Raw genomic sequence first — 13,673 nt, forward strand, 5'->3', positions numbered from 1 at the left:
GCCCATCAGACCCCGCCTCGCCGCGCCGGGGCGCGGAGCACGCCCGGACTCCCTGCGGCCCGGCCCGGCCCGGCGCGGCCCCCCGCCCCCCGCGTCCCGCGCCGGGTCCTCCCCTCCCCCCGCCCCGGCGGCCCCAGCCCCCCGCCCGGCCCGGCTCCGCGCCGCTCTCCCGCCCTCCTCTCTCCCTCCCTCCCGGCCGCGGAGCAGCATGGCGGAGCCCGGGCAGCGGCCGCGCGGCCGTCCGCCGCCCCTCTGAGCCCGGCTCGGGGGCAGCTGGGCGCACAGATCAGACCCCCGCCCCCGCCGCGCTCGCCGCCGCACTTGTCCCACTGCGCGCCCCTGGAGCGCGGCGCACCCCTGGGACCTTGCGCACCCCAGGTCCCCAGCATAATCCCGGATCCCGCACGCCGGGACCCCAGTACCGCCCCGGGAGTCCCGCACGCTCTGGACCGCGACGCAGCTCGGGACTTCCGCGCGCCCTGGACCCCGCGCGCTCTCAGAACCCCGGGCTCGGCCGACGGGGCTGTGTGTCCTGGTGAGGGGCCCGGGCCCCGCCCCCGCCCCGGCGGGTACCCCTCTTCCAACTGACGGAGCCCCGCCCCCGAGGGACCCCCAGGTTCGGCAGGGACATCCAGCCACACCCCAGAGGGCTCCCAGCATCCCGCAACGAGCCCCGCGCTCCTGAGGAACCTTGGTGCCCAGCTGGGGGCTCCCCGCCCCGCAGAGGGGGCGCCGCCCAGGAGGGTCCCCGCGCCCCGCGGGTCCTGGCAGGATGCACGCCGCCCTGGCGGGGCCGCTGCTCGCCGCCCTCCTGGCCACCGCCCGCGCCCGCCCGCAACCCCTGGACGGAGGACAGTGTCGGCCGCCCGGATCGGTGAGCGAGCGCCTGCCCGGCCACTCTCCGGGCCTCCCGGGCACTGCAGCCCGTGGGGACGATGGTTTGGGGTCCTGCCTTCTGCACCCACCTCCGCCCACCCGCTCCACCTCCGCCTGCCAGGTGCTGCCTCGGGCGCCCTTCCCTAGCTTCTGCCGCCCCGGCTCCAGCTCCGCCGGGAGCCTGGATGGGCGCTCCTCCAGCTCACACTGACGCTCTTGGGCTCTCCTCAACTTTTAGTCCTACTCGGATGGTTCCTCTGTGCCCCTTTCTTACCTCTATCCTGCCTTTGCCCTCCAGTTTTCTCCCTGCCTTCTGTGACTCTGTTTCTACCATTCCTTTGCGCCCTTCTCTCTCATTCACAGGCTGCCCGCTCCCAGCCTCCCTGGATCCCCTGCGCTCCACTCTGACCTAAGACACTTTTTTCCCTAGTGCAGTTTTCCATGTTTCTCTCCCTTTCCAAACCAGACCCCAGCACCCACTCTTCCAAATGCCCTACTTGAGAGGACAGGAAAAGCAGTGCCAGGAAATAGATGCTGTCCTAATATTTCCTTGGGGTTGAGTAATTATTGGTTCTCCTAATTTTCCTTCCAAACCAAGGAATCTCATGATTTCCCACAGTATACCCCCTCAAAGTGTAAATTAATACGTTGAAAATAACCCTGAATTGGAGGCCAGGGGAGCAGGAGATGATCTTGTAGGGTCTTCACTGGCTTCCTTGTTAGAAAGGTAGTTGACCTTGGACAAGGTGCACCTCCATCAGCCTGACTCCTGCTGCAACCCGGAGCTCGGTGACCTGCAGAGCGCTCAGAGCCAGCCTGTATCTCCGGTATATTAGTTGTTGGTTGTGAGTAAAGTAAGGTGCCATTTCCTCCACCCGCCCTGAAACATACTTTTCATCGTGCTAATATCAGGTAGAGAAATGCTGAGTTGACCTAAAGTTTGCAGGTGCCAGGTGGACAGACAGTCCAGGGATTTCTCTGGTTGGAAAATGACTTGGCCTGTGAGAAATGACAATTGCTTTCTCATGCCCCTTAACCCCTGACCCTGAACTGGATCTGGAGAAATGACCCTTGTCTCCATGTCCCTCAGTGCTCACCCCTACACACACTCTTGTCAGAGCTTAGGTCATAGAGGACAGAGAATAGGGTTGGAGACCAGGTGCACCTATTTAGGAGAGCAGCCGGCAAGCACCCGGACTGTGTACATTTCTTGGTACCGATTCTATGGCACCCTCCTCCCCCAGGCCAGGGCCTGAGACTTCACGTAGCCTGCAGCTTTTAAAGCACTTTCTCATCTGTGGTTTCAGCTGGTGGAGCAGAGTAGCTGACACCCAGATCTGCCCTCCAAAAAGAAAACTGTATCCACCCTGATGAATGGGAAGTCGCTGTTTAAATAGGTGTGCTATTTTTAATAGGTGTTCTGCTTTCAAAGTGCTCTTGGCAAGTATCTTCTAATGGTTGGATTTCAGTTATATGACTTCCTCCCTTCTTACCAGAGCAGTACTCTTACTCCCCCTCTCCCCACCCTCCCCATCAAACACACCACTGGTGAAGGTTTGGCTTGGCCCAAGCCTGAATATTCTCAGGTGGTGTGGCAGACCTGGGCACAAACAGTGAAAGCTAATCAGAATGAGAGCTTCCTTCATTGCCCCTTCCTCTGTGCCTGGCACTGTTCTCAGCGCTTATTTAGATATATTGTGTGCTTTTATTCTCCCATTGACCCCTGAGGTAGCTTATCTCACCCCCTCCCCCATTTACAGATGGGGAAACTGAGTCTGTGGAAGTGAAGCAGTGTGCTCAAGATCCTACAGCTCAGACAAAGCAAAGGATTTGTCTGTGGGCATTTCAGCTTCCAAAGCCCTTGCTCTTTCCCAGGGCCCCGTGTAGGTGTCTGCCCGCCATCCCCACCTCCTCCTGCCCCCTCGGTGTTAACCTTGGTTCACTCTGCTGCCACCAGCCTCACTGCCTGCCTTCCCCTCTCCTCCTGCAGCAAAGAGACCTCAACTCCTTTCTGTGGACTATTCGGCGTGACCCCCCGGCCTACCTGTTTGGCACCATCCACGTCCCCTACACCCGCGTCTGGGACTTCATCCCGGACAACTCCAAGGCAGCCTTCCAGGCCAGTGCCCGTGTCTACTTCGAGCTGGACCTGACGGACCCCTACACCATCACAGCGCTGGCCAGCTGCCAGCTGCTGCCCCACGGGGAGAACCTGCAGGACGTGCTGCCCCGCGAGCTCTACTGGCGCCTGAAGCGCCACCTGGACTACGTGAAGCTGATGATGCCCTCGTGGATGACGCCGGCGCAGAGGGGCAAGGGGCTGTACGCTGACTACCTGTTCAATGCCATCGCGGGCAACTGGGAGCGCAAGAGGCCCGTGTGGGTGATGCTGATGGTGAACTCGCTCACGGAGACCGACGTGCGTTCCCGGGGCGTGCCCGTGCTCGACCTCTACCTGGCCCAGCAGGCCGAGAAGATGAAGAAGAGCACAGGGGCCGTGGAGCGGGTGGAGGAGCAGTGCCATCCACTCAATGGGCTCAACTTCTCCCAGGTAAGCACGCGGCCCCTGGCCCCTGAGCCAGGCAGCCCCTTTGCCCCTTGGTCTTCTTCTCTGATTGTCTTCCTTCTCTGGCAGCCAGGGCCTGCCATTCCCCCAGAGAGAGAGGGTCTTTTGGACTGTGGAGCAGCTCTCCAGCTGCTTTTGGGGTGGTCCGAGGGAAAACTGGTATGTGCTGGATTTGGGGGTAAGAGTTCGGGTGTTGGCTTCCCTCTCGGTGGTGTTACCTGTCGGGGATATACGCTCCCCACCTGCCGTGCTTGCCTGAGCAGAAAGAATTTCCCTGGGAGCATCAGAGTGATGAAAAACAAAAAGAGGGGGCTGAAAGTTTGCCTTCGAGGCCCGGATCTCAGGATCAAGAGGCTGTCCTGAGGCTGCTGTGTGGGCACATCCAGGCAGCAGTGAGTCAACAGGGGACTTGAGAGGGAGTCCTGGTGCCTGGGCCTGGGGGCAAGGCAGGTGTGGTGAGTGGACCTGGGGTCTATGGCTTGCTGTTGACGTGAAGCACTGTCGTTTCCCGGACCTTTGCAAAGCTCCAGGCGACCCTCGGACTGCCTCCCTAGGCTGGGAGAAAGCCAGCCAGGATAGTTTTGGGGTTAATAATTTCAGAGAAATGTGTTCACTTAAAGGTTGACAGTTCTGATTTCTGAACCTAGGAGTGGAGGCAGGGAGAAGGGGCGAGCCTAGGAGGTTTAAAGTCTCGGGCTGCCAGAGACCTGATCCAGCAAAATGTCATTAAAAGCCCTGTTTCCATGGGCAGAGGTCACTCGCCGCTCACTGGCCCCAAACTCAACTCGGAGGCCCTGGGAACAATGGGTTCACATCTGTGCCTTGAGAACAGGCTGTCTCTCTGAGGTGGGGGCTCACATCAGGGCTGGTGGCTTCTGCACAGAGGCCCCCAAATGGGGCTTGGGCTGATGCCCCAGTGAGGAGTGAGGCGTGGGCCCGGGAGACGTGCTCCTCTGTGACGGACACGGCCCCATAAATTGGCCAGGCTAGCAACTACCACTGGGACCAGAGCTGCTTGCTGCTCCTGAGATGTTGCAAGCTCTTCACCAGGGAAACAGCAGCAGAAACTGATCCCCCTTCAGAGATCTCTGGCCTTTGTTTTTCCAGGGGAAATGCAATATTGTCCCCAGGGAGGTAAGAAGCCAGATTGATTTGCCGGCCAAATGAAAGGCGGGTTTGTCGGTCCTCCTGCTGGCTCTCCCATAATTGTGGAGTCCTTACCCAGAGGGCCCTGGTGGCAGGAATATTGGGGCAGTTAGTCACGCCCCGCAGGGTTCTGACTACGCCTGACTCCTTCTCCACGGGGGAAAATCCTGTGCATTCTCTGGCCCCGCGCTGATTCCTCTGAACATACCGGCTTTCTCCCTCTGAAGTGACTTTCCCCTGCCAGCCTCGGGAGCTGATATTATCTGTGTCGGGCTCCCCAGCGCTCACCGCCCATCTCATTTTGGAGGAGGCAGGCTTGTGGGAGGCCCCTCTGTTCGGAGGCCTCATGTCTGGCCTCGATATCTTTTTTAGGCTGGGGAGGTGGGGGATCCACCATCATCTCAACACCCTCTTTGTACCAACCACAGAGGAATCCACGAGAGCTGAAGGGAGCACACCAACCCCTTGGTTAAACAGCCCCTGGCTTTAATCTGTCTCCCTTAAAACAACAACACTATCTTTCTTCGGGGTCTGGAAACACTGCTGTTGGTAGGTTGCAAACATTTGCTGGAAAGCGTGTGAGGTTATGTTTTAGGAAAAGTTCCTGAGAGCCATTCATCGGCCAGTGAGGAGCCCGCTGACAGTCTCCAAAGCCCATGTTTGAAGATCAAACGGACTCAAATCTCTGGTTTCACAAATGTGCCCACCCCGTCTCTAGCCTGGGCCCGCTCTTAGCGCTGTTCTTGGGTCCAGCTCGTCCAGAGGCTGCAGGAAGCAAGTCCCAAACAAAAGGAAACAGGTCTCCTCTTGGTTCCCTAATCTCCACACCCTTCACCACCTGCCAGAGTGTCCGGCCCCGCCAATTTGTCCTGTTATCATTTTGGAGTGAGGTGATGAAATCTCTCCTCCATCCCCATGAGCGGCTGTGGGCTAACTGGGAAGGGAGGGATTCCAGAGCTTGGGTGGATGGGGTTGTTAGGGATCCCCCACCCCAACGTCAGAAATGCAACAGCCTTCTCAGTAAAATTGTATGCGCGTGTGCACAGTTTGATATGAACATCTGTGATGCATTATTGTACCAAAATATCTGTTAAGTGCATCAGATTTTTATTTTTTCTTTCCTTTCAGCATTACTGTTATTGCAAAATATTTTTTTGGTAGGGGGAGCAATGAGAGAGGAAGGCGGGAAATAGAAGCCTTAAAAGAGAGTACCTTTTTATTAAGACCTGGGATTTTAGTTTTGAGTATTTTTCAATTTTTTATATTTTCTTCTGGGTCGAAATAACACATTTTTTTTTTTTTTTGGCTTAGTCAAGAAAGGAAGCTTACGTTTTGGAGCTCCCTGGGTGGGGGAACCACTGAAAAAGTTCCTTCTATCTTTGCACAGCTTGGAAGATTGGGCTCATTGGTCCTAGTCTGTGATTTTAATATAAACGGAGTGTGCGAGCCCCAACATCACCTTGAGTTTGCTGTGTGACCTTGGGCAAGTCAGTTCCCCTCTCTGGGCCTTGTTTTTCCCTTCTGTGAAATGAGACACCAGGATTAGGTCATCATCCAAGTCCCTTCTAGCCCTGACATTCCATGGGACGGTTGTAATCAATTCCACGTGCCTGGCACTCTGCAGGAAGCTCCGTATGCTTTTCCATTTTGTTGGATTCTCACAGCCCCGGGGTTTTCTAAGGTGGGCAGTCAGAAAGGTTGGGTGACTTGCTCAAGGTCACATGGCTAATAAGGAACAGAACCAGTCTGCCTGGCTCTGAATGAAGGATGCACTCTTCCTGCCACCCATGTAACTAGGTATTTTGTGTCCTCTTGTAATCCTTCCTTCAGTCCTTTCTTCCATTTCTCTCTCCCTTTTAGGACTCGAGGGCTTAAAAGTTTATTGCTTAGAAAATGTATACCTATGGAGAAATGATTTCGTTTGGCCATGGGGCCGAGGCAGGGATGGTGAAGGCAGCTCCTGTAAAGATTTCCCTGATGGGTTACAGACAGCTCGGCCTCGTGGGCTGAAAGGAGATTTGCCTCTAGATTTCAGTCCCAGCTCTGGCTTGAAAGCCAGTGACTTGTGTATAACTGGTTTTCCTGTCTGTCCAATGGGGCAGTTAGTGACCAGTCTTTCTCAGTAGAGCTGGTTTGGGGAGGACGTGAGAAGACTCTACATGTGGGAGGTTACTGAGAGGGTAAAATGGCTACCTAGAGGAAAGAGTCTGAGTCGGCTCCGGAACTGAGAAAGAGGAGGGAAGCCTCGTCTCTGCCCTGTTAGCACCTTCTCCTAGCAGCCGTGTCCACTGCCCATCCTCCAGAGTAAAGCTGGAGTAATAAGGAGTGGTGGCGACCCCTGCCCTCAGGGGCCTGTGAGTACCTGAGCCTTTAGTCCACATCTTATGACAGTCTTGGGACCTGCAGATTTCATTCAGCTCCGTCAGCTGCATCCAGGGACTGGTACCGGCTGCCACTCACTTGCTGGTCTGATTAGGAGACCTCCTTCTCCCTCTAGGGGGCCTCAGTGCCCCCCACCAGTTGGTGAGGAGCTGCATGAGAGGCGCTCGAAGTCATGTGGTTCTCTGAGGCATAATGAGAAAATGAGGACCCTGCCATTCTCTACTTTGTTTTAACAAACATGCAATGTCACCCATCCAGGGTGTGCAAAGCCTAAACACTTGGGCCTGGCTGCTAAGGTTATCCAAGATGTATGTAAAATCCCACAGCCCCTTCACTAGGGAGTTAGAAACCATAAAATCATCATTTATTGAGCTCTGTCTCTGTACAGGGCACTACCTTAGACCTTGTAAGTACATCATCTCTAAACCTCACAGAGATGTGACAAGACGTATCATCATCTCTCTTTCTCAGACAATAAATTGAAGCTTAAAAAGGTTAAGTCATTTGGCTATGATTACACAACCAGGCCAGGCGGGCTCAGGGTCCAAACTTGGGCGTGTCTGATGCCAGAGTCCATGCTTTTTAGGCATGTGAGAGCTGATGTGATTTTTGTTTTTAATAGTTAGAAGGCATTATCTCGGTGTGTGTTTGAGTGGTGAGAGATGATCATATCTTGCTAAAAAATATTTTAAAAATAGAGATAATTAAAAAGTGCTCACACTGATTTTCTACTGGCTTACAAATCGGATCTATAGGTGATTCTAAAATCAGAGTTCTCAAAGACACCCCCAGCTTTCCAAGGGACCACTGTGAGAACGGCACCCCTAAGCAGGCACAGTTAAATAAGGGAGAGTCTCCTTGGTTTCTAGTCAGAGCTCCTCTATCTGCACCCTGCAGGGCCAACACTATTATTAGGTGCTCTATTAGTATTCAGAGAATGAATGAATGGTCAGAAACCATGATATGACTATCTCTGCTTCCCCTCCTTCTACCATGCAGCACTGTTGAATGGATGGATGGATGCATGAAGAGACTGCATATGTGAGGAGCCCCCTCCTTGAACTTTAATAGCACCATGTCTTCCTACAAGGACACAAAATATGAAAATCACCAAGTGGGTTGTTCAGATACAAAGCAGGCTCCAGCCCTGACCCCATTCCTACCTTCCCTGTGAGTCTGGGCTAGTCCTCTTCCCTTTCTGGGCCTAGATTGTCTTCTCTGTCCCACGCGAGTGTGGGCGTATGATTTCCAGGGCTGGCCCAGCTCTGATTGCTGCGGTGCTCATCTTTGGCCCCATATCTTGGAGACCCTGAGCCACCCTGAGATGTTGAGCCGGTGTTCTCCATAGCTGGGAGGGACGGGCAGTCTCTGGCGGGCTGCTGCTGATACCTGCTTGTCCGGAAGCTTGCTGGTTCTGGTGGGTGATCCTGCTGTCTCCCGCTGCAGTTTGCAGAGCGGAGAGAGCCCAGCCTGTCGCAACACAGTCTGCTGGACACCTGCCCAGCCCTGGAGCCTTTTCCTCCATTAGGACTCCTCTCCCTCACTTTCTCACTCATTCAACCGGAGTGCCTTAGTATTAGACCAGGGCAAGGCTGGGGGCAGAGACCTGGGAACAGCCTGCTTTTTCCTGCAGAGAGTTCACTGACTAGCTAGGAAGAGTGTGTACATCGGTGGAAACCGCGGCACGGAGTGCCTGTGCATCAGGTTCTCCCGTGTCCTGGTTATCCACACATCATGGAGACCCTGTCCTCCCTTTCCCTTCCTGTCCCCATCTTTCAGAACCTGTCTCATTTCCCATTCTCCAAAAATGGCCATTCCCAAGTCCCCTGTCTTCTTCAGGCCTCCATGGCCGTTGAAACAGCACTGACCAATGGGCCCTCTAGTCCACAGCCATAGTCCACTGGTGGCTCCCCATCAAATCTATGTACCCTCCCGAGTAAGGGATCAAACACCTCCACAAGGCAGCAGGGCACCCCTCAGACCATGCAGAGTCCTCTTCTCCCCAGAAGTCATCTGCAGAGTGAGAGTCCCTCAGTGTAGGATCAAAACACAGGCTGACCCAGTGTGCACCGTGGGACTCTAGCTCCTGGGCTGGGAAGCTGGCTTCCTCCGGCCCATCTCTACCCTGTGCTCTGTAGCCTGCCACCCCCATTGTGTCTCCCACACAGAGCCCTGTGCTCAGGAGCTGCTCAGCAAATGCCCGGCACATGGCGTGGAAGTCCCTAACAGGAAGGGGGACCTGTTAGCATCAACCCCTAAGCATGTGTATTAGATTCTTTCTGTGCCCAGAGAGCTGTTTGCAGAGCGCCCCTGCTGGCTTGGCAGGCTGTGTCCGCTCTCTCTGAACTGGTTAACTCAGACTTTAACATTTAATATATTAACACAACAGAGGAGTGGCGGGGTGGGAACAAACTCAGGAGCAGATGCGCAGGATGGCTTAGGTGCCTCTGTGGAAGGAGGGAAACTAATGGTAAAATCTTAGAATGTTAGGCTTAGAGGCACTTTGGGACTTGAAGAATCTCCACATTATGAAATCCTAGCCTCTCAGCTTTGAAGAATTTTCAGCTCATAGACGTCTAAAATTTTAGAGTTGGAAGGGACCAGTTCTCAAGAATTCCAAGAAGCCCGGTCCCCAAACCCATTGATCTCCTTCCCGTAACACACTTGCCAGCCAATGGCAGGCCCGAGATGGAAAGCCTGAGCGGTGAAGCATTTTGTGACGGAGATAAAAATGGGCGCGTGCCTTTGTTAATAGTTCCCATTTGGACATCTCTGAAAGCCAGGGAGAGGTCGCCTGGTAATGCAGCTTTCCGAGGGCGGAAACTAAAGAATGCGACGTGCGCCGCGGCCTGCCAGCCAAGCTGCCGACGTTCTTTCCCCTCAAGTTCGCTTCTAAATATTATCCACTTCACTCCCTTTTATCTCCCATCACTGGCTCTCTGTCCGCCCACTTAATCCACAGGCAGCCGGTGGCCCAGCGTTCAGCTCTGCTTGGCGGCTGCCAAGCTGTCTCGCCGAGCAGCTCCTCCAGGATCCGCAGGCTTTTACATCTGTGCCCTGCAGCCGCTGGAACACAACACTGTTGCCCCAAGCTTGGAAGCACTGTTGCTTGTGTCGGCCCCTCCCTCTCTAGGAATTTCCTCCTTTTCTCTTCTGCTTTTGAATCCTATGAGATTTTCAAGGCTCAGCTCAAAGCTGTACCTCCTCCAGGAAGTCCTCCCAAATGCTCCTAAGTCCAATCTGCTTGAGAAGACTTGGTTCAAAGCGTTGCTTGATGCCCAGCCACATCTATTCTTCCCCTCTGGGAATTTTTTTATGACATTTTATGACATTCTTTCAGCACTTACATATTTTTGTTTATAGTATAGTGATTACTGAGGCAGTCTTTTCTTTCCTAATAGACCCAGATTCAAAACCTAGTTTAAAATATGCTTACAATTGACTACAAAATTAGATTGAAGGTGTTCCAGGTCTGAAGTTGGGGCTTTGTGGTGCGTTCTGTGGTTGGGGTGTTGGCAGCTTTGGTTGTTAAAACAGACGGCACCTTGGCCTCCATATGCACAGAAAAGCCTTTAGACTTGCCACTTGAGCCGTGTAGAGAGTTCTGTGCTGATGTTGGCCCATTTGGTCAGGGCTCTGTAGCATCCAGAGGTCCCTGTTGGAGTGCTCTCTCTCCGGCCTGAACACTTCGTTGTTTCCTCTTCCTCATCTCTTACTTTCAAACAAAGGCCTCCTTTTTATCCTCTTTACTCCCCAGAGCACACATGAGCCTCGCCAGGCTCACCCCACCCTCCCACTTTGTTTGCATTTTAAAATGTTTAACTTGACCCATTACTTGCTACTTGGGTTTGGGGCTGTAGCGATGTGACCTGTCCTGGTTCTCCCCCGCTCCCTGCTTCTCACACACAAACCTTGGCCATGCCTCCATTTGTTTGCTTATGCTGTTCCCTCTTTTTTTGTTCTTTCCCAGTTTTTATTGTCTGGCTAATTCTTACTCCTCTGCAGCAGCAAAGGTTCCTGAGGGCAGTCCACTTTAAATACTGGCCTCTTGCCTAGCCGGTTTGGCTCAGTGGATAGAGAGAGCGTCAGCCCACGGACTGAAGGGTCTCGGGTTTGATTCCTCTGTTGCAGGCTCAATTGCGGGCCCTGGTTGAGGGGGTGGGGAGGAGCTGTGGGAAGCAACTAGTCGATGTGTCTCTCTCACATCAGTGTTTCTCTCTGTGTGTCTCTCCCTCTCCCTTCCACTCTCTCTAAAAAATCAATGGAAAATATATCCTCGGGTGAGGATTAATAAAAGTCTGGACTCTTCAAACAAATGCCATTTATAGCACTTCATTCACAGTCACAAGATTGCACTTCCCCATGGGCTGATGTTACCTGCATAAGTCAGCAGTTTGAGTTTAGATGTAATGATGTGATTGCCTTTTAGCATGGTGGGGGGTTTTCCTTAATTTTTTATCAAGGTAAAATTGACATAACATATTAGTTTCAGATGTACAATGCAATGATTGTATATTTGTATATATTGCAAAGTTGCATTGTGGTTTGAAAGGATCAGTGGGTATCTTAGTTTGCATGACGGCCTAACAAAACACCATAGACTGGCTTACACAATAGAAATTTACATTCTCACAATTCTGGAGGCTAGCAGTGTGCAATAGGGTACCAGCTTGGTTGGGTTCTGGTGAGAGCTCTGCGGCTTGCAGACAGCTGTCTTTTCACTGTGTGCTCACATGGCCGGGTTGGGAAGGGTGGAGAGAGACAGGTGTAGAGGTATGAGTTGAAATAGAGAGAGAGCAAACTCACTGGTTTCTGTTCTTATAAGGGCACTGATCCCATTACCAGGGCTCCATCTTCATGATCTCCTTACACCTAATTACCTCACAGGCTCCATCTCCAAATAGCATCATATGGGAGGTTAGGGCTTCAACATATGAGTGGGTGGGGCACACACATTCAGTTCACAGCAGCAGATGAGATGTACCTGGGTCACACTGAATGCTGAGTATCCTTCAAAAGAGCCTGAAGGTCCCCAGACAAGGTCCATACAAGTCAGAGCCCTGAAGCCATCTCTGGAGGACAGCCTGGGGCCTTAGGATTGTGCAGTCTCTGCAGTGGCACCTGATGCTGGAGTCTGATCCCCCCCTGAGTAGGCAAGGGGACTTCCCTGGGGGCCCCTGCAGGCTTTCAGATCAGTACTGCCCACCATTCTCCTCCCCTGCAGACAGTGCCAATATTCCCTGCTGACACCCTGTCGCCTCTTTGCTGTGGGGTCTCCCTTTCCTTCCCATTGGGTCAGGAAGCGCCAGGGGAAACGTTACTACAATTTACTTCTCATTTGCTCTTACCTTCTGAGCCTGTGTTCTCTGCATAAGAACTCCTACCCCATGTCTCTCATTCAGAGGAATATCCTGGTCTGATTCTACCTTTGAACCAAGAACTAGTCAAGTAAGTTTACACAGCGCGGTGCTGACTCAGCTGGGTGGGAGTGCTCCCACAGCCCAGCACCCCTTCAGTGCCCAGAATCATGGCACTCATTGGGAGTGTAAGCAACCTTGGGCTAGTCACCTGACCTTTCCCTGCTTCAGTTTCCTCATTAGCCAATCTCATCGGATTGCTGTGAGGACTGATTAGTATACAACACTGTAGTGCAATGCCAAACACACAGGAGACTCCGTAAACGCTAGCTCACAGTTATCAGTGTGTTTTTAAATTAGCATCATTTTACAAGTCCGGGAATGTGTTTTAGTTCCTACTGTGTGTCAGAAATTGGGCTATGTGCTGGAGAAAGAACAGTGAACAAGCTGATGGTGTTCCCAGGTGCTCCCTTTCTGGGTGGGGTGGGAATGGGCAGAGGTGTTTTACATTGTGGCAGGATGAGGGTGGCCTGGGGGTAAAATAGTGTGTTGTGGGAGCACAGAAGACAGCACACTTCCCAGTCCTGGGGAGGTTTGGGAGAGCTTCCTGGAGGAAACACAGGTGAAGCTGAGAACGGAAGGAGGAAAACATAGCAGGCAAATGCTGAGGGTTTTAGGCCCAGAAGGCTGGGGGAGTCTATACCAGAGCCAGGAGTGTCGTGGTGCAGACTCTCCGAAGTTCAGCTTGGCCGGTGTGCATGGGCTGTGGCAAGCTGAGGCTGAATGAAACCACCTGCCTGCTGTCTGCACGCCTCCGCCTCTGCCCGCGGGCGCCGTTCTGGGCAGAGCGCAGAGATGTGCCAGGCCCATCTCCCAGCTGGTCTGCTTTGCTCAGGCCACGTGGCCGCTCTTCTGCCTCCCTGGGTTGAACTGGATTTCACCAGCACCAGTGATCCTTTCTGAAAGAGCAGCACGCCTTCCTGCCCACACTTTGGCCAGGCTGGTAACCCCACTGGGACCTCGCAGACGGGCCTGCAAGCTGGCACCTGGGGAAGTGCCAAGCTCCCATCTCCACGACCAGCCCTGCCCCAGGAAGGTACAGTGCAAAGATAAAAGGCAAGGCCTTCCCCCGCCACCCCCTTGTCTGTTTAAAGGGCTTACCTGTTTCCTTCCTATTAAGGTTATTTAAAGTTTTCCAGCCAGTTTTGTCTCCTGGGGACTTAATGCCCCTTCTAGGCAGTTGGCAAATTAAGCCTCGGGTCCCATTTGAAAGCCCTTTATAGAAAGGAAGATTCCGGTAGAAAAAGCCTTTTGGAAATCTCTCTGGCTCATCCTTTAGCCTTTGT

General features: G+C 53.5%; 1 protein-coding gene across 1 annotated transcript in view; it reads left to right on the forward strand.

The window, feature by feature from the left end:
• Nucleotides 1–639: 639 nt before the first annotated feature.
• TRABD2B (TraB domain containing 2B) overlaps nt 640–13,673 on the forward strand; it is a 201,390-nt gene continuing 188,356 nt past the window's right edge. Inside the window, exons 1-2 of the mRNA XM_081087664.1 lie at nt 640–874; nt 2,867–3,427. Coding sequence (XP_080943790.1) covers nt 773–874; nt 2,867–3,427 — 663 coding nt within the window. The 5' untranslated portion in view covers nt 640–772. The remainder of the gene's footprint in view (nt 875–2,866; nt 3,428–13,673) is intronic.

Source organism: Myotis nattereri (assembly GCF_964212035.1).
Source record: "Myotis nattereri genome assembly, chromosome: 3".
NCBI lineage: Eukaryota > Metazoa > Chordata > Mammalia > Chiroptera > Vespertilionidae > Myotis > Myotis nattereri.